The sequence below is a fragment of the Phaethon aethereus genome, assembly GCF_964289735.1.
Source record: "Phaethon aethereus genome assembly, chromosome: 8".
In the NCBI taxonomy this organism is placed as follows: domain Eukaryota; kingdom Metazoa; phylum Chordata; class Aves; order Phaethontiformes; family Phaethontidae; genus Phaethon; species Phaethon aethereus.
The window spans coordinates 33,531,603-33,553,613 of record NC_138584.1 but is presented as its reverse complement, the minus strand read 5'-3'; the positions used below and the strand labels follow the sequence as shown (position 1 = coordinate 33,553,613).

The following is a 22,011-nucleotide window of genomic DNA, read 5'->3' as shown; positions in this document are numbered from 1 at the left end:
ACAGTATTTCCATGCCTTTTCATAAAGCTATTAAAATGGCAAGGAGAATAAAGGGAAACTCATGTTTTAAAAGCACTCTGCAATAAAACATGCTGTACAATGGCATGCTCCTCATACTGAGTATGTACTTTCCTTACCTGAATTCAGACATGTTTCAGAAGCAGTGTCCATCAAGGGAGCGCTTATTATTTGGACATTCATAAATTAGTAACGAGATGTCAGCCCCACAGCCTCTATTACTGTGGTAAAATGTGCAAAGGCTGTTGACGGACCAAAGAAATGCAAGAAAGGCTAAGCTAATACCATGGAAAAAGGAGACTGTGGGGAGAAGCAAGGCTCCACTCGCCCCTGTGGAAGCATAAAGAATGAAAAGACACAAGTGCCACCCACCGCTTTGGGTAGCTGGAACGCAGGTGCTTTTCCAAGCTGAGGTCTAGGACACTAGTTGCTTGGTACACAACCTCAGAGTATTTTGAAGGCTGACCATCAGCACAGGATGTTTCTTGTGTTAAATATCTCCCAGATCTCGGTGGCAAGGGGAGCTAACGATTACCTGAAGAAGGCTGTAGAACAGCCCTCCTGTTTCAGCTACCATCCCTCACGCTGCCAACTTCTGATGTTGCATGCACAGAGGACCGTGCTGCCGATGTCTATATAGTCTCTACTGATTTGTAGTACTGGAATTCTGTCAAGACATGCTGCTTTACTCCAGGATGAGGCAAGAAGAGGTGAGAACAGGAACATCTCAGAGACTGGAGCTAACTAGCATGAAAGTTTGGTATCAGAATAAACTTGGCAATAATTCTGAAAAAGAAATTTTTGCTCTACTTGCTGAGGCTACTGTCAGCAACAGGAGGCAATGGTAGACAGAACAGCTAGGGTACCAGAACACCTGGAGAGGTTACCAGGTACAAGGACCAGTTTACTGAAGTTCCCCTAATATACAAACAAAAATGGTCAACAGGCGTCTCGCTCTTTCCTGAACTTATGTAATGTTGCAGTAACACCGTGTAATGCAATAATTTGTCTATCAATACAGATTGTGTGCAACAGGATCAGTAGTCCAAGAGTAACAAGTAATTTCATCTCATCAGAAAAGGGGCCAGTAATACAAAGAAAGAGTTGAGGAGGGGGAAAAGATGATTAAAGAAAAGGGTCTGGTAGCACTGGCAGGAAAATGAAACTGCTTGGAAGAACAAGGATGATTAAGGAAATCTTCAAAAGTTTAAGTATACTTGGATAGGTTTTCATACAAGCTTCCTAGATTGCCAAAGTGTCTAGGAGTGCGAAAGGTTTTAAAATATTTTAACATATTTTATTAGAATAACCAATATAGGTGGTAAACAACATTTTCAAGCATGCAATTCCTCATCAAAGGCTGATCTTCATTGTGTTGAGAGCAATTGCTAAGCAACAAGAATACATACTTTTTCTTTACAGTAGCACTATCATTTACCTGTTTCTAAGTCATAATTGCCAGGATAAAATAAAATGCCAGGGAGGGGCAACTGTGAAATGTCCTACATGCTTCAGTAGAAAAGGAAGAGTGGTTAGTTGACTATTTACAGCACTTTCAGTCACTGTCAGAGTAATTGGGTAATTCTTCCATACAGCACACTCTCTAGAAGAACATTTAGACAGAAACAGTTAGGAAGATCCCCTCTGTTGCTTAGGTCATTGTTCCATCCATACACATTATCAAGGCATCCCAAAAAGATAATGCTAACCTGACAGCAAATTAATTAGAAAAATTATTTCAAGGGATTGCAGTTTGCTGGTACTACTTTTACTTCTTCTTCAAAAGAAGGAAACCTAGGGGAAACATATTTTTAATCAAGTACAGAGTCTCCTTTTCAGAAATCCTGGCTTTTAGTATTCTGTCTTTAAAAGCAAAAATAAAGATCTTTTTCAAGCTTTCAAACAATTTGAAAATTAAGACTGTTACATGTGCCAATCACTATAAAATATAAAACATAGACGCCCCCCGTATTTTTAATTGTTGTTCAAGCAATTTGCTGTCTAAATGCATATATGTAATATGTACTTTTGAAGCAATAAAGAGAGTCTGTTCCTTTGTGCTTGTTAGTCCTGGAAGGACTTTGATGGTCCCTCATAAACCAAGCAAACACTGATATGTAAGTCAGGCATCTGTGCAAACGCAGGATTGTAAAGGTCACTCGGGAGAGTTGGCCATCTCTAGAACCTTTATTAATAGTTGATGATGCGTAAAAGGGAAGGACTTAATTTGACTCTTAGAAGCCAATATCTTTCTTTTAGACTATAGTTTGAATGCATTTGATGTAAAAAAAAAAAAACTATTTGTCCAGCAACATTATGGAAACTCACAGCACTGTCACTACTTAACATTTGGGTTTCTGCCAAATGTACAGGGTAGAGATGGGTTTGGAGAGGATCTACGATGGACTTCCAGGAGAGAAACTGGAGAAGCCAATTAGCTCCATTCCCTCGGAGAGAGAAGAAAGGGCAGTATGATCCTGAGTAGGAGGCAGTGCGATCATTGTCCCCCTCTAACAGGTTAGCTAAATCCTATTTCCATTATAAAAGGGTTGATGAGAGTAAGAGTGATCATGCAGGAGACTAGAAATTGGAATTAGAATTGGGTCATCGAATCAAGCGATGAGTTTAGAGGAACAGAGCAGTTGAGGAACATCTGTGTTTGTGAAAGGACAGAAGAACAAGATTTTGAGGAAAAGGGGAAAAGTAAACCAAGGTGAGGAAGAAAAGCTATAAAATGACAATTTTCTCTTGGACTAAACCAATAAAGACATGTGAGTAGAGAGAAGCAGGGGCAATGAGAAGGTAGAAGAATATGGGAATAGCCACTTGCACTAGGAAAAGAACTCAGTTAAAAAAAACTGCAGTAGAGGAGAGAAAAAAAATTTGCAGTGGAAATGTCACAGGACTGACATGGATGTGATCTTCAGTTCGAGGCCTAAGGCAGAAGATGTGATTGCCAAGATGAGCCAGCCCTAGGAATAAGTAAGAGCAACCCAGGCAATGGGAGACAGGCAAAGATGCAAGGGAGAGGTAAGTGAATCAGACAAAAGAGAATGTCTAGGAGGAAACTTAAAGCAAGACAACAGAACATATCAATGAACTGGAAGCTGTAGAAAGGTAAGTGGCCAGGAAAACAGATGCCAAGGAATAGTGCTTCAATGCAAAACCAGAAGTCACTGTGGATGAAAGTGTAAGGATAGGAAACAACAGCCAAGGCTTTAAGTCAGAACAATGGCTGGTGAGAAAGAGCTGCGAAGGCAACAATGATGTGAAGAAGCTGGATGCAGCCTTGCTAAAACCTGGAAAAGATTCCAAGAAAATAAAGCTGTACAGACAGTGTTATATGTAAGGATGTGCTTGTGGTGGAGAACTTAATTCTTTCCAGTGATGGAGGTAGTTCTCTAGACACAACAGAAGTGAAGGGAAAAGAATGGTGAAGAGTATAAGCCTGTAAGCTAAGGAGACTGACATGAGAGGAAACAATAAAGTATGTACTTTATGCCGCCTTTATTTCCTTTGTATCATGACCAAGAAGCACACTATGTCCATTCCACTGGTGAGGACAACTGATTATATTAGAGGCACAATCAGTATTAGTTCATTCTACCCCATCCCAGACCCAAATCTACTTTTACCTCCCTCAGAGAAGCAGCAAATCTGATGATAGCCTCTACTTAAACATATACCTGTGATTGGCATCTTTAAACCATCACACCAAATTCCAACACTTTAAAATAGTAATTTAGCCTGAATAATAAGAATGCACCATTCTAATTTGAGATGCATTTATCGGCCACATCTTCCTACAACTCAGTAAAGGAAAGCACAACACAGCACAGTGATCAAACTTCCAAAACATGCCGTACATTTATATTATTGTTAAGCACTAGGTTTGTAACAGCAAAGAAATATGATCTGGAAGCTGTGAAGAGATGCCGATGTAGTAAACTTCTTCAACCCTCCCTTAACAATGTCTTCTTTAACAGAAGGCTGAGCGAAGTCCAATGCAGGGAACTCTCTTTAGCTCAGAAGTGGGAAGCTTTTTGGCATTCGGTTTGTATCTTTTTAAGTAAAAAAAAACCCCAACAAATCTTGCCTGCCTTTGCTCAATTGCAACGCCTGCTGTCTCAGAAGCGACAGCTTCTAAAAGATGGCTCCATGACAGAAAACTTTAAATTGCATGTTTGAGGATTTTTCTTATACTTTTCTGAAAGTTTCCAGAATTGAGATGCTGAATGAGAGGCAGAATACATCACTAATTATTAGTTTGCATGGCAAATTTCCCACATTTAAGAGGCAAAAAACCCAACCCCACAACGATTCACTGCAATTTATATTACCATTGGAAGATAAGGTTTTTCTATATTTAATAGTTTAAAATTATATAGTCTGTATCTCCATTCCCACAGACTTAGAGGCCTCTGAAATTTTGTGAGGGGCAGGCACTAGTAATTCTTGTACAGGCCTTTGAAGCGAGGTTTTGGAACACTATAAACGGTCGGAGAAGACAGAACGACAGCACCTAGCAACCCTTCAGTTTGCAGTGTAACAGCTGAGCCAACTGCAAAAGAAAGAACTGGAAAAGTCCATCCTTATTTATTTTAGAGAGTCAGAACACCAGCACAGAGAAATTACCCACCTCTGTGAGCTAGCAAAGGTCGAACAGGACCCACCCTACGTAAAAGGCGACCTTTTGAGCTCTTCCCATTTCATTAGCATCCAGTTGCTTCCGAACAGGCTATTCTTCATTCAATAAGCAGCTTGTATATCAGCTTTGGGTTTAACACCCAACAATTGCAGCCTCTGTACATGGTTTCATAAGTTTTTAGGTCTTTAAAACATCCAGTACCTCTAACAAGGTCAAGAAGTTCCAGAATACTTTCCAGATTAGTCACAAATAAATGAACTGCATCTTTAAGAAAGAAACCTTGAGAGTTTTGAGTGGCTTGGATGCTCATCTGTTCACATTGAATTAGTCATCGACATCAAACAGGTCATTGTACCATTTGAGCAGGGCACTACAAGGTGTCCTCTGTCACAGAAAAATTATTTGCGTTCAGAACATGGATGAAGAAGTCAGTAGTAAGAGTAAGCCTGATGTCTTTCACCTGCCATTTAGTCCTGAAACTGGATTTGGTACGTTTTTTTCCACAGTAAACCACACCATAGAAAGACAGAGACACAGTTCTTTGCCCTTTTTAGTATTTAAGCTGAAAAGTACAATTTCTTATCGTGCCACAATGCCATTTTTTTCTTACAGATGTTTATGTTGCTACCTCCTAGCAGATACATATGAGGAAATAAACTTATATACTGTAAGTCCTAGTGGCATGATGTAAGATATTGTATTTACAACGGTGATTTCTTTAGCAACTTTGTGCTTGATTTAAAGCATTTCTCAGAGAGCATTTAACTGCCTCCTATATTACCCATAGTGCGTAATCACATATGTCAGACTAATCTGTATTACTTGCGATTCTTTTCTCATTTCAGTGCTATAGATTAACATTTTACAAATTAATACAGTAAGCCAACTTATTCTTCACAGGCAGAGACCTCTGGGGTGACTCCAGAGAAAAGAGAAGCCAATGCAAAAAGTCTTACGATTTCACGCAGCCTTTACACCTGATGCGATGACAAAAGGCTTTATGCTGCTACAGAGATGTAGCATGAAGGAATCTCTAAAAAGGTATCTGCCTGGACAGGCCAGCTCACCTCTCGCCAAGCTGTTTCAGTCGTTCGGTGGCCTGTTATCTGCGATTAGCATCAGCTGCACCTGCCTCTGCCGTGAATTCGCCTGTGACTAAGCGCCTCATCTGGCATGAGTCACCGGCGTTCCACAGCCAGGATCAGGTCTTCGCTCAGAGGTGCCTCTGCGCCCACGTCTAGATGCCTCTGCAGATGCCCCCGTGCCCATGTCCAGAGGCAACTACGGGCGACATAGCTGCTGGCCAGTATTGCCCACTGTAATTCAGACACAGGTAACCTCCTGGTTAAGTATGAAACGCAAACAAACATTAGTATCTGTAATTTTCATGTAACTAGAATGAAAATGACATAATAGAATGACAAACATGAAAAAAATCAGTATTGCTCTGTCAGAGCAATGTTCTTCCTGATAACAGATAATCCCATGGAACCAATTCAGGCACTCACTTTGTCAGGTCATTTGCGCATCCTGCCGTACATCCCCCTGAAAAATTACAGGTTGGTTTTGTTGACAATATTTCCACTCACACAGGCAATCGAAAGGGCATAAAAATGAATGCTTAGCCTTGGGCAGCCCTCCTCCTCCTTTCAAAGAAAGGATTTAAATCATTTTCACGACCAAACATATTTCTCTGTTATTGGTCTCATATAGGATAGCTGAACAGGAACAGAAAACTTCACCATTAATCTGAGTCTGCTTAGTTTTTGTATTTTACTCTTGCTCTTCCGGATTCTTAGTTCTGCAGCAGCTGACTGACAAAACATCATTCATGTTTGGATCCAAGTTATTTTAATTACTTTGTGTTTCAGATCATCTACACCTTATCAGCTCTCTCAAATTAAACAGTATCAGGTTTACAATGCGGATTTATTTATAGCTATTTTTCCCTAAAAAACAACCACCACAGACAGGTAAAGCCCACTACGTTTACTGTTCGCCAGCACGGCTGTAACCTCCAGCTTTGCCAAGTGCCTCATGTTTTGGTGCTGGGACACCATACAAAACGCATGGTCACAATCACCTGAATTCACATGTGGCTTTGCCCATTACAGCTCAGCTAGAGGAATAAATTCACAGCCAAAAACCTAGAGACCAGCGCACTGCCAGCGCCAGTTAAAACAGGGTTAAAGAGAGGAGGTGGCTTTCGCCTGCCCAAGTACATAAAAAGCCTCATGTTTTTCTTAATTGAAAGAGCGTGTCCAGCGACGGGTAAGGAGCCTTGCAGAGCAGCGGTCAGGGTGAGAACCTGCAGAACGTGATGGAGGCCGGCAGCAGGGGACAACACTACGTTCTTGGCCCTCTAATTCATTCCAGTGACACTCTCAATGTTATCACGGTCTCTGTTCAAAGGACCCAGGCAGGAACTGATTTAAAAAAAAAGTTAAAAAGGTTGCTGGAGGTCACTGCGCAGCTAATGAAAAAATGTAAGAGAAGGTCTAAAGGCATTTGACACCCACCCACCCAGGTGGATACAGACAACAAGTGATTTATCGAGATTAGTGAGTCCTTGGAGGAGCTGATCTCCAGTCATCCCGGAGGTGTTCTGGCAAACACAAAAGGAATCATCCAGGGACACGTTTCCTACACGTATGCAGAGAAGTCACTCGTCACAAACACACGCCACATCACGCGAGGCTGTCAGGCAGCTGCTGTCTCCTCAGACAGACCCAGCCCCGGAGCACGCCGTCCAGCCGCGCTCACCGGAGGGGAAGGGCAGGCTCCGCGGGCCCGCCCGGCATCTCGGTCCGGCACTACCCACAGCCGCTTCAGCCAGCCGAACCCACGGACCAGGGCTTTAATGCTGGCAGAGTCAATCGGTTAATTACGCCCCGGGTGCAGAAGCGCTCCTATCTCAAGGAGAACTTGCCTTCAGGAGCCGCTCACAGCGGATCAGAGACAACGGAGTGTTGTTAGTACACTGATTTAGTAGCTTGGTTACGAGTATTTAGAAACGTGATTTGTAAGTGGCCTTTGTCGAGTTTTGGCTGGGGAGTGAGTGCGTGCTGCGGATCAGCGGAGAACCAGGAGGTAGTTCTCCAGGTGACAACGCAAACTGCATTTGATCTTTCCTTTCAGATGAAGTTATCGTTAGTCAGAAGTTTAAAGGTAAAAGAAAGTTGTGTCAAATTCTTGTCTGATTCAGCTTTTATATCAACTATTTCCATAATCTCCATTTAATTTATATTCTTGGGGGGATGAAGTTTGAACATAATATTTCAGAAGCTTCATTGTCTTTTGCTAATTAACAGTGACTCATTTCTTTCCATTCTAGATACATTTCAAGCTGTCTTATTTCATTACGGATTGAGGTATATAATTATAATTGAATCATTAAAAGCCTTTTTTGTGTGCCTACAGCTACCTCTGTTTTGAACGACTAGTGTCTCCAGGCAAAGCTTGCAGCACCAAACTTCAGCATCATCTTCAATAAAATTACTGGGCCCCGCTGCAATTCATACAAAAAGGGGAAGCTATCATTTTGAGCACATAAGCAGACTATAATCCAACAAATAAAAAAAATGCTAGCTAAAAAAAACATTGTATTGCAATAACAAAATATAAATTGTGTACAAAAAACATTTATAAAATAACGACATTTTAAATTCAAAACCTATGACTAATCCAACACTATGTTTCTTCTTAAAATTCCTCTACACCAACTACACCACGCATAAACCATAGTTATTCTATCTAGGCCTTCTAGAAAACATAAAAGTAAAAAAAATTCCAACTGAGAAGACCCAAGAGCTTCAAAAACTGACAGCCACAGACAATGTCTAAATATAGGCAGTCACAACACTTATCTGTATATTTTTAGCTGAGAAAATAACTTCAGTGATAACTCAGAGATAGCAAAAATTATCTCTGCAGCAGTTTCTTTTTAGAGAGGTTTGCACTTGTACTGGCTATGTATAAAATGAGGAAGCAGTGACTCCTAAATATTTGGGTTGCCCATAATTTTTTCCTGTTATGAAGGATTCTTGTGATCTATTTTTATAGACAGATCTCCAGGATTTGTTGCATAATGTCAGATGGGGATGGGGGTCCACCAGTGACCCCCCGACAAACCAGCCTTCTCGTAGCACAGCCGAGGAGCAGGCTAACTGTGAGTGCTAGCACAGCATTGTGGTTTAGTTTTTGTAGGAAACATCTTACTAAGGGAGAAAGTAGAAAAGCTGTAGAGAAGACATTTCTCTAAATTACCTCACTATCTAAATTTCCTCCTCCAACCTTGGTGGACCCAAACAAGTTTAAGCCTTAGCGAACTTCTTTATGTAATTTTTATGATCTACTTGTAGACAACACATGAACTATCTCACAACAGAACATTTAGACGTGGTACTTCAGGATATGGTTTAGGGGCCATGGTGGTGTTGGGTTGATGGTTGGACTTGATGGTCTTAAAGGTCTTTTCCAACCTTAATGATCCTGTGATTTTCAGTTTTTCAGAGACTATCTTAAGGGGTGCCCAGCACGCGAAGCCTCTACCAATTCCAGTGTTCAGCACCAGGAATGAGCCATCCCTAAATGTACCACATAGTATTTCTACCTACTGAAGAACAAACAAACAACAGCACTGAGCAGACCCAATCCCTTGGGACTGTTTCCAGATCTAACACTCCCCAACACTCTCTACCTCCTTCACATTGTTAGGAAATGTAGGTAAAATCACAGTAAGTCTGATTTTCAAAACTATCATATACATTTTCCAGAAACAGCACAAAGTAATTAAAAATTATTTTCCCCATAGAATATATGAGATGTTATGAGAAATACAGCTGACCTCCTTTTTCAAGGTAAGTAAACGCCCCACAGAAATGTGATACAAGCCTTTGAAATACAGGACGCATGTTCAATCAGAATAACTGATCCTGCTTTATTACAACAAAAACTGATGTGGTTTATATAAACAATAAACATTTTGGAACAGATGATATCCAGAGTTCCCTTCCAACTTCAACCTTTCTGTGATTTAAATAACTTTAAATATAGGTATAAAAATCAAAACCATGTTTTTAAGGGTACTTTTTTCCTCCTAAGTTTTTATTTTTCACATCATATGGGAAGCCAGCTCATCTATTTTTTTTTCCTATTCCAAGCAGCATATTTCTTTAGTTCTTATTTAACTGAATTTGAAATGATCTAAGAAATAAGACTTCAACCTATTTCACAGGGTATTATCCCACAGTCTGAAGCAACATTTAAAAAAACAAAACAAAAAAGCCTTACACTTTGCCAAAACAGCATTACTCCTACTGAACTTCTGTTTTTCATCCCACTGTTCCTACTTAATCTTCCTATTACCCTAAATATTTCCTTTCATTCCATGGGTTTTACAGATTACAAATATGTAAAGGAGTGACTGGGCATATTACCTTCTGCTTAGTTTACTAGCCCGACTACACTTTTATGATCCTTTTTAATCCTCCATGCAAATCTCCATCCCTTGTATTGTTCTAACTTTCCATATCTATCCCACAATTAATTACTGCCAGCCTAACAGCCTCACGATGGCTACGAGCCGACCCTAGCTGAAGTCAGCATTTTTGCTGACAGTTTGGTCTCAGACTCAGTTCCCAAAAATTATACTGAATTTTTTTGGTTGTTTTCATGTTGCATCAAATCTGCTGCCCACGATCACCATCTGGAGAACAACGTGCAGTACTACAAGCATAGACTTGACGCTACGTAGATGCGCCAGCCCTCGCCATGCACGCACACCTCGGAATGCAGTAATGCACTCATACACCCTTCTTTGCATACCCCAACTTGAGGAAGAGTTTCAGATGGACGTGTAAAATAGGATCAATCCCTTCATATTTTCTTTTTAGATTCTGACTACCAACCTGCAAGATAAAATTCATCCAGAAGAAAGCAAGCTATAGACCTGGCCACTGACAAATGACTAGCAATAATACAGCAAGCTCACAGACACACAAAACACTACAGTTTGCTGATTAATGATGAATGCTGTAAAAAAAAAAAAAAAAAAATCTAAAAGGACAGATTAATGGTTAATTTTTTTTCATAAGTGGCAAGGATGTGACTCAAATAGCAACCAACTCTGTCAGCAGATAACCTCCTTCAAACCTAGTGAGTTCTTGTTTCGCACTCACAGAAGAGCAAGGTAGCTTTTGCATTGGACAGCTGGCAACACACATATTTCAATACAGCATTTAATACCATAGTCTAAATGTTTAACAGAATCTCTATACCCTGAAAAAGTGCACTCCTTACTATATTTAATATTAACCGTATCGACTCTTAATAGAATTCTTATGGCCTTTATTTCCTTTAGGATGCATCATAGAACTCATTTTTGTTTCAACACAGAAACTTGATGCAAAACTGTCAAAATGTCTCCACAAATCTGAGTCAAATGTGTAAAAATGGCGTAAATCAGAAGCTAGTTGTCAAACCTAACCCAGGAGCTGGTAAGTCTCAAAAAGGGGCTAAGAAAACTATTTTGGATGCTCCAAGTGTAGCTACAAATATACTCTTCACACCCTCATTCTTCTCTCTTGCCTGGATTTATTATCACAAAGCTTTAGCTATAAAATATGGAGCAGGATTGTGGAAAACATTTTAACAACGTTTATGAAAATACAGACAAAATTTGTGCAAAAGAAGCTTATAAGACTTCTACGTTCAGATTGCCACTTGAAGATCTATATCCTTATATACCTCTTCCTTTGCATGATTCATGAAAGCTATTTTATACATGTGCTGCCTTGCCATTTTCACACTAAATATTATTACATCATAGCTGTCTTAGAATTATTGCTTTGGAATCAGCCTGCCCTTTTTTTCTTTGCTGGTTACAGATCTTGTCAGAATAGCACTGGTCTCAAGAAGACAAAGTTCTAATAAGAAAAAAGGAAAAAAAACAACCAACTCAGGAGCCACTTTATCTTTTAGGTTCACATGTATCGTAGTATCATAGGTTAAAATATTTACATAAGTCATGGCTCACTCTCTCACGGTTCTTTCTTTTGTATTACCACTGGAAGTTAAATTTAAGATGATTTCTGAGCAAATGTGGCAGAAAAATTACTTACAGAAGGAATAGGTTTATTCTCCTCTACCTCTCCCAAATAATATGTTCTGTATCTGAACTCTGTTAAGCTTTTCTTCATACACAGTTACTGCAATCCCAGGAACAGCTACATTTCCACAATCAGCGCATTCTTAGCACATAGTCTGTAGCACAGCACTGCTGTTGCAGGTTGAATTTTGTACCATTTGAGCGATGATAAAACCAAATCACACCTCACCAATAATGAACGATTTTTTTAAAAGGAAACGAAATAGTGAAGCTGCTGTAATATAATCTGACTGTATTCTCCATTGATAGGTAAGGTTTTGCAAAGAGCTTGGTAACATACAGGGCTGTGCAAGATGCACAGGTAGTAGTGGGAATCATTGTATTTCACAGACGTGGCATCGCCTAAAATGCTCCAGGAAGTGCCACAGATACATTATTACACATAAACTCTCTTCCAGGATTTCAGTTTAGAAATCTCATTTGATAACAGAGATGTTTGCCATTTGGCATCTTGCTCAATACAGAGCACAGTCAATGAAATGATTGGGAGCAATGGAGGTCAGAGTGAGCCTAAACAAACCATCCAGAAGAAAGCGCAACAGTATTCCAGCACGAGAGCAACAGAGAGATAAATAATGTGCGTGTAGCTGAGATCGTGTGCTAACAGGAAATGGAAGAACTGGAAGAACAGCTCAGCAGAATGCACACCTCAAATACATGCAGTAAGAGTTTCCCCAGGGTTTTTATCAAGTTAACAGGAGAAAACAGAAATAACCTCAACAGAGGCAGAGCTCTTGTACCTTACAGTTCAGAGCAATCCTTTGGTGATTGGGTTTTGACTTACCCCTGCCATTCCAGAAACTACGTTATTGTTTTTCTGGTTAAGATGATAAATTTCTGCAAAGACTACAATGGCTTGCACAAATAGGAAACAAAAATCCAAACTGAAGTGCCTTCTCTTTGACAAGAGAAAGTAATGAAAATAAGTATGAAACGCCCATGGGAAGCCTCACTTCCATCACATCTGCCCTTGTGAAGGTGACACTGTCCGTTATAAAAGTTTTGTATGTGTTTCTGAATATACACTAAATATAACAGTGTAATGAGGAATTTGTGTATCAGCATGACAAGTCAACTGTCATCCTGATATTGCTAAAAAGCTCTTTCGCAATCTCCCAGTCATTACAGAAAGAGATGATAGTTACTACGCACAGTAGACAAATGAAATAAAGACATTATTTCTAGAAATCATGTCTCATGTCATAATAATGAGGTGTTTCACATTTGTCTTTTGGGTTTCATATGCACAGAAACAGATTACAGAAAGCTCAGGTAAACCTACACATTTCTGAATGAGTCCTACTGATCACTTGTAGAAAGCGTCTCCAAGCTATTATGAACGCTCAGGAAAAAAAAAAAACCATACTAAGTGAATGTTAAACAATTGATATTGGACGCATAAGAGTTATGATGATTTATCTTACAGAAAACCTAAATCTGGCCCTTACGTTGCTTAGGTATGCATTTTAGTTGTGTGGACCTCAAATGTCTTAGACCAAGGTCATTTACATTTAAATTTCAGCGAAGGTTTCCTTTTGCATGATTCACTAACTCCACTGCTGTAACAGTATCAACGAACTTGATCTTGTACAAGCTGTAGCAAGACTGTCTACCTCTGGGAACATAAACGGAGGCCTGGAAACCTCTGCATCCTGAAGCTAAACCCAGGCAATAAATTTAGTGAACAAGTTCCGTAGCCCAGAGACATCATATTGTGGGCCTAAAGCAGTGCAACCTGAATATTCAGTGCTGCATTAATGGGATAGATTTATGGACTAACAAAGATACATGCCACACTTCCAAGGAGCAGCACCCTGTCATTACCTTCCACCAAAACACTGGGAAACGCAAGACAACTGGCAGAAGATAAATCAAGAGAGATTCTGACCAGACATATGGAGACTTTTTTCTTAGTCAAGAACAGTCTCGCAGCAGAACAGGTTGCCCAAAGAGGATGTGAAGTCTCCATTCTTGCAGGTTTTCAAGATCAGACTAGATAAAGCCCCCTGAGCAACCTGGTCTGACCTCACAGCTGACTTCACTGCAAGCAAAGGGTTGGACTAGAAACCTCCCAAGGCCCCTTCCAGTCTGTGTGATCCTATAATCCTATGAAACTAAGAGTTGGATACTCTTTTCACACGAATAGCCTCTTTCCCGTCCCAGTCAGTGATTTACACAGTTTAATGGCATTAGGTTCCCTACATGCAAAGCCTTTCCCTCCTCCCCCCTTAATTGCTTAAAATATGTTAATTTTCTGCCTGTGGCCTCAAGCACTTTTATTAAAGCTCCATGGAAAAAAAAAAAACCAAAGTGAGGTGAAAAAACCCAACAGACTTGTAATGTAAGAATGGTCTTACTGGTCAGGCCAATGGTACATCTAGGCCATGATCTTGGCTCCCACAAGAGATTAAAAGCACAGAGCAGAAAGGAACAGAAAGCAAACATATATGCTACTTCCCCTCTAATACTTCCCAGTCCTAAAAAACTTATAGCTCAGAAGCTGAACAAGAGATGAGGTTTATGTATTCAGAAGGAAGTCACAACAGATTACTCCTCCAAGGATCTGTTAAGCTTTCCCTTGAGCCTGCTCAAACTCCTAGCGTCTACAGTATCCTACAGCACAAAGTCCCACAGCATAACTAGAAGCTGCTTAAGGAACCACCTCCTTGCACTTGCTCACTGTCATACCAATTTATTTGATGGCCTCTTATTTTTGCTTCCAATACGAGAACAAGCAATAGATCAACTACATCTTCGTACCACTAGCAAGACCTCAGTCCTATCCCTTTCCTCAACTGCCTTTTCCACACTGAAGAGTTCCAGTCTCCTTGGTCAATCCCAGTGCAGAAGCTGTACATTATATTTGACCAAGTAATGGGTTCCTACCATGGCGTCCTGATGTTCTATGTTTTATCCGCTATTCTATTCCTTCAAATCTTTAACAATTAATTTGTGGTTTTGACCATTAATAAGCACTGAACTTGCAACTCTATTGGACTTCCATCCTATACCCAGGATCTTGCTCCTAAGCAGTAATATTGTTTTGCAGATATGATTCTTTCATGCTCAGATATATCAGTTCGTATTTATCTATGCTGAAATTTTCCTATCACTTTATTGCCCACTCACTGAGTCTCTTAATGCTCATATCATTCCAAAGCTGTTTCAACACAACAGCACGTACTGGGCTTACACAAATATAACCTGCCTCTGGGGTACATTTCATGCAGAAATGAACCACAATATACAAGCCCAAACAGCTTGGGGACCGATCCCGCTTGCACCGCTCCCATACGAAAAAAATCTCAATCATGACTCTGCTACCTGAGAGCTCGGGCAGGCCCCAAGTAACTGGAAATTGTGTAGGGAAGGAACTGCCTGGCATGGCGTAGAGAACAGGGCTAAGCTAGTCAGAAGCCCTCGATGACTAGAACTTAAATAGAAAATGGGAAAGATTAGACCGATTGTCAGCCCCACTGTAAGAGATGTTAATCTAACTGGCGCCCAAGTCAGAAAGGCGAGGGGGATGCAAAGATGCCTGCGGAACACGTCAGAGCAGCACCCTGCATCGCAGTCACACTAACCAGCAACTCCCAATGTGCTATACGGCTGTAAACAGATACAACAGGTTCAGAACAGAGAAGTCGGAAGCTATCTGCTCGCTTCTAAGAGATTAACAGCAGTAAAGAAATAGCAGTAACCTGATAGCAGTTATAAGTGTTTTCTTTTTGACTGGCATACGGTTCAAGAAAAATACACGCTGTGCGACACAATAGGCATACATTGATTCTGCTGTAAAGGAAGAGAGGAGCACCAATGCCCCCTTGTGTTACAAGGGAAATTAATGATAAATCCAGAGCAATTCCTTGCATTTTCCTAAATCGTGTATGAAGCTGTATTCAAAGATCAGAACTAATTCACTCTTAAAAGCACACCTTATGAATAGGCTCTCAATTGTCTTGCAGTCAAGATTACAAATTGCTGCAGATACACAAAAGGGAACACTCGTAAAATGCTCATAAAGGTAAACCAAACCTTTTGTTGTCAAAATTCACAATCCATCTAAATTAGATAACTCATTTTGTTAAATTTATCCACAGCAATTAAATGCAAAAATTGAACAAAAGCCTCTGCTGATTCCTCTTTGATTTCTGTATCTCATTTCTTCAAATGCCTAGTTTAAAAATCCTATTTTCAATAGGAAAACTTTTTTTAAAGGACTCTATCAAATTAATTTCTCTGTAATTGTCCAAATGCAAACTGAAATGCCAGCTCTGAAGAGTGCTGAGCTTAACAGAAGCTAAAAACAGATCCAGACTCGGAAATAATGACATGAGCATGTCTTGCAGCCAGCAAATGAAATTGAGAAGAGGAGCATTTAAAAACTGGAATCTAAAGCACACTTGAAATCTGAAGTTGAAAGTACAGTTTTTAAGGTTGCATTGCAATGTCATTTCAAGATTCATATGGCAAGCTGGACATCTAACCTTACTCTGCCATTAACATCTACCATTAGAATTCCAATGCATGAACACTCAGGGCTTGGTCTTCCTCTCCTCCCTCTAGATTAATTTCCTTGTTTTGGCACTTAACACTCAGTTTCTGTTTTGGAGCTTACCTCTTAGCAACCCCCTTTTTATCAGCTCTCTGATCGCTTCTTTGGGACTTGAGCTTAACATCAGATTCAAATGTTTTTCCAAGCCTTTATTGTAACACTTGGACAGGAAACAGCCAGAGAGCTAAAGCCATTTTCCCCTATCTGTTGTAGAAGACTCTACCACCATCCTGAATTCTTCTGTGGGTGAAAAGCTAGTAACACAAAACCTCCATCCAAGATCAGAATTTACGACACAAAAGTTTCACGAAGATACACAAAAAAGCAAACAGAAGTAGAATTTTAAAAAAAGGCAATTTGTAAAATTACATCCATGACACACCAACTGATAGACATCAACAATACTGATTAGTATATACAAGATAGTTATCTAGTGTCTTAAAAAAACAAAAACAAACACACCCAAAACCAGAAAACAAAAAACCCCACCCCACTAAAAAAAAAAAAAAAGCCCAACTATGTGAGATTCATAACAACGGGAAATAACCTACCAGTCTTGGTAAGTGGTGATGGCAATACTTGGAGGTGTCAACAAAGGCAGAGTTGTTGGTCTACAGACAATGTCTCTGTCAGGTGTTCTTGCTTTTTCTGTTTGTCTTTGGGATAGTGGTGGTAACTGCAAATTACCAGAACAACATCTTCTCCCTCGCCAGAGATCTATGCCCAGCGCATGGCTAGAAGTACTGTAGGACTTACTCAGCCCACACTCCAGGTAATCCAGAGCATTCTGCAAAGACAGAAAAGCCACTGAAGTTCTGTGAACAAGTATTTTCCTCCATGAGTTTCCTCCATATTTTCCTCCAACACATTCATTTTTTGTTCCAGTCATAGCTACTCACAAAAGATAACTGTATGATGAAATCTTGGCAGAGGCTGACACCGCTGCATTGTTATTTTATGAAGTTATGAATGAACTTGAAAATTCACTCATAACTTGTCTAAGCTAAATTCAACATCTAATTCTAATCTAATTGAACACTTCAATAATCCAGGTCACTTTGGCGGTATGTTAAGCTTTTGATACTTTGAACTTTTTGAGAGAACATTCCACTCAACATCCACCTTAAGTATCATTCCTCTCCAGAGCACAAGCATAGTGGTTTGCCACTTTTTTTAATGAATCACCAGGCAGAGAAAGATGTCAAGAACACTGGACTTAGACACATCCTGAATTTTCCAAAAGCTATTCAGTGTGAAGAACTCTCAGCTAAGCTATCCTACCCTATATCTGGCATTCCTAATAGAAGTAGACTCAAAAAAAGGTTTTGATCAGTTGAAGCAGTTTTTCCTCTTCTAGCTTCTACTGATTTAAAAACATCACCACGATCTCAGAACTGGATACCCGCCTTTTCAAACCAAAGCCAGAAGTTCTCCCGCAATGAACAGCACTGTGAGAGGTTTGTCAGTTTTGGTCTTACTTAAGAGAATTTAGCTAGTCAAATATAATTGCCCAATGCAAATGAGAATATTTCTTTACTGTGTGTGATGAGCTACCAGTAGGAGCTGGAAGGTTACTGTAAAAGGTATATATATCTATGGCAACCCCTCTACATTTTTCCTCTTCTTTACCTGCTGAATTTTATCTCTATGCTGTTTTTTTTCTCAGACCCTTCCAACCCCACCTTACAGCCTCCCTAAATCCCTGGGTTCTCTTTCCTTATGAACAGCTACCACTATGTCCAGCACTGAATGTAAAAGGATCTACCTCACCTCAACAAGTGACAACTGGTAACCAGGTAATGTTCTCCGTAGTCATGAGACTATTAAAGTAAACAGCTCTGTGGTACTGTCTACTCTCTTACCTCCTCAGGAAGGAAAGACAAGAGGGATGGGAAAAATGGCATACTACCAGTTTTCTCAACTTTCCCTGCTTGCTTGTCCAACCCACAACCATGTGAAGCATCCAGACAGGAAACAACATGGTCCACAGCTACTTTACTCCTTGACTGTAGCCTAAAGTGCTATGTATGCTGGTACAGATTCATTAAGTTACTAAGGCATCAACCTTAGTAACTTCACAACGACCTAGATAGAAGTTTAAAATATTTGGCATGCTATCCTTCCAAAAATATGCTAGCAATCTTCAGTGATCCAAACCTTACTCTTTCATAGAACAAAATCATGTCAAAAGCACTCCTCGGAACCCCAGAAAGGAAAGCCTGCCTTCTATATGAGGATTTGACTTAACCAGCCTGTATTGATAATCTTTGTAAGATTGTTTAAATTTGTTATTATTTAAGAAGTGTACAGCACATTTTTCTAGCTTCCAAGTAGATTTTGGATGCCTGCTCTCACTAAAATCAGCAAGGACTGAGTAGATCCAGCATCATGCTCAGGCAAACTGACTATGAAACAGTGCAACATGTGGTTTAAGAGTGTAAAAGAAACACTTATTTATTGAAGGAGGGCTATAGAACACACTAACTATTAGGTTCACTCCTCCACTGTATTTTCATATACATTCCACGTGGTTTTCCATCCCTGGTGAGCCCCAGCTGTTACAAACAAGACAATTAAGGCTGCGGTTATCATGTCATCATTACAAACTGATACATTTCTCCAGAGAATGGGAACTGGAGTTTAATTAATAGGGGATTATGATGACGATTAGCAAGTGTAGTAATGGAATAACACATGCATCATCACATTAGGTGTTCAGCAACTACAGTGGGGAGAGATGCTGAAACACGTGTAAGTATACAAGTACAGCACATGCGCAAAGATGGGATCCAGAACAGAACTTCCATAAGGTACGGAAACGTTCCCTGCTGCCTGCCAGCATTATGCTGACCCAAGAACAGTGAAGTATGTGCTTTGCATAAGACTCCTCTAAATTCTCATGGTGTGGGCATTGGTTTGTTTGCTTTTAAGTGTGCGGCGCTTATTTTCTGCTTACTATATGAGCTGCAAACAACCACAGCAAAACTAGCTGATACTTACAAAATAAGACAAAACTAACTTTTTATCTCATTTTCTTAAAGTACTGGGAAAAATAAGACTTGCCTTTAGAAGAAACTTACCTCATCTGCAGTTACTGTCATGACACTTCTGCTTTTCTTCATTATCGAGATTAAAGAGCACCCCGTTATAAAAAACTCCTGTTGTTGAACTCAATTTCTTCAGATGGGCAATCTGAAAGAAAAAAAAACCAAAACAGTTGCAGCTGTATTTTTCCATAACAAACTGTTTTTGATAACAAACGGTGGAGCTAACTGCTAACATCATAGCTGATTGATAACTTACTGCCCATTTTTGTGAAAGATTTGTCAGCAGATGTTATGCAAGTGTAGCTCTATTAGTGAAAGGACAATTCAATATTTAGTAATATCATGTTAAAAGTAACCAGTATTCACAAGGCTCTGCAATCTAAGCAAGCCCTGAAACACATCTAGTAATATGGGATCAAAGCTAATGGGTTCTACCTGCAGAGAATTTTTCTTTAAATAAGCCCTTTTCAGAGGTACAGTATAGAAGGTCACAGAATTGCAGAACCACTAGGTTGGAAAGGACCTTCAAGATCATCAAGTCCAACCACTAATCCAGCACCACCATGTCCCCTAAACCATGTCCTGAAGCGCCACATCCACACGTTTTTTGAACACTTCCAGTGATGGTGACTCCACCACCTCCCTGGGCAGCCTGTTCCAATGCCTGACCACTCTCTCAGTCAAGAAATTTTTCCTAATAGCCAATCTAAACCTCCCCTGGTGCAACTTGAGGCCATTTCCTCTTGTCCTATCACTAGTTACTTGGGAGAAGAGACCAACACCCTCGTCGGCACAACCCCCCTTCAGGTAGTTGTAGAGAGCGATGAGGGCTCCTCTCAGCCTCCTCTTCTCCAGACTAAACAACCCCAGTTCCCTCAGACGCCCCCCATAAGACTTGTGCTCCAGACCCCTCACCAGCTCCGTTGCCCTTCTCTGGACACACTCCAGCACCTCAACATCCTTCTTGTAGTGAGGGGCCCAACACTGAACACAGGATTCAAGGTGCGGCCTCACCAGTGCCGAGTACAGGGGCACGATCCCTGCCCTGCTCCTGCTGGCCACACTATTCCTGATACAGGCCAGGACGCTGTTGGCCTTCTTGGCCACCTGGGCACACTGCCGGCTCATGTTCAGCCAGCTGTCGACCAGCACCCCCAGGTCCCTTTCCGCCGGGCTGCTCTCTAGTCACTCCTCCCCAAGCCTGTAGCGTTGCAAGGTCTCCAAGAACGGCTTGAGCTGGCTCTCACAGAAGAAAAGGAATTGCATTTGTACGCGATTGTAAGATTTAATCATAACTCACAAACATTATTTATTATTACACTGGTACGTGTACAACACTTCAGCCACGAAATTACAGCCTTCTGTAGAGGGTGACACTGCAGCCACTCGGAGCACCAAGAGGAATGAAACACAGCCGAGCAGCAGGGGAAACCAGCACATGGGAACAAACCCCCTTGGAGTGTTCCCAGGCCCCCTACTCTTTCTTGCTGTGGATTTAGTGCTCATAAAAAAGCTACATTCATGATTATACAGAGAGAACAATGAAGGTTGTGGGTTTTTTCTTTTCTTTCCCCAAAGAACAGGTAGAGCTGGAGTGCTACTCTTTGTGTGCTGACAAATCTTCTCCCCTGCTTGGAAGGATTACCTTTGAGGTAGAAGACTGCTGGAGGGCCACTGCTCATAAACTGCGGTGCTGAAGCCACCACAAAAGGCTGCGCAACGGTTTCAGGCTCAGGGATGTTAGACTTCTAACACGATGTTCACTCTGAGAAAGCAGGGATTTTGAACTGTGTTCAGATCACCTGTTCATGCAGCACAAGTTCAGGAGAGCAATACGCAAGTCAGACCCTGGCCATCCACCCAGGCGATGACGAGCAGATGTGGCATCAAAATTCAGTGCCGAATTCTCTTCCCTGCCACTACCAGGAGCTGGGGTCCCAGAAAGCAGGCAGCCTGCACCACTCACTTTGTGCTGTGAGGTTCGAAGCCCTGGCAGCAGGTACTGAAAGCCCTCTTACACAGCAATTGCTGGGTTTACAGACCTGTTCTTTGGTTCCACTCCACAATGAATTCAGGAGTCTGAACGCTCAAGCGTGGCAGCTCAGCTTGGCTTACAGCCGCCTCACAACCCACCATCGAGGGTTCAGACTCAGCGAAACACCACCGTGGCCAGATTAAACTCTATTTAGCCTGCACCTCTACCTATTTAAATAAAAAAAAAAAACTTAAAGAAAAAACCCACACACTAACTCTCAGACATAGCATCTGAACACGAAGCGGTGCCTCTGATCACAGAGGTCTAAAGGACATTGCAATCTCCAGGAGCCAACTGCTCATCTGTTCTTCCATGCAGAAGAGAAGTGCTGTAATGAACATACTTCACTCTAAACCAGATCACTCTGGCAGGGGGGGAAGAGAGCGAGAAAGAACAAAAGAAACTCAGAGGAAACACTAACCCACAATGCCAGCGCTGCAGCTCAGTCTGCCTGCAGTTCTGGCTGTGGCACAGGCACCTCCAGTTGTTTTCATTTCCTTAGGTTTCGCACATCCAACACGCGCATACCCCTTCATCGCC

General features: G+C 40.9%; 1 protein-coding gene across 1 annotated transcript in view; it reads right to left on the bottom strand.

The window, feature by feature from the left end:
• PDE4B (phosphodiesterase 4B) overlaps positions 1-19,511 on the bottom strand; it is a gene marked incomplete at both ends in the record, with an annotated part of 191,791 nt that extends 172,280 nt beyond the window's left edge. The window contains 2 exons of the mRNA XM_082003044.1: positions 16,941-17,176; positions 19,470-19,511. Coding sequence (XP_081859170.1) covers positions 16,941-17,176; positions 19,470-19,511 — 278 coding nt within the window. The remainder of the gene's footprint in view (positions 1-16,940; positions 17,177-19,469) is intronic.
• Positions 19,512-22,011: the final 2,500 nt, after the last annotated feature.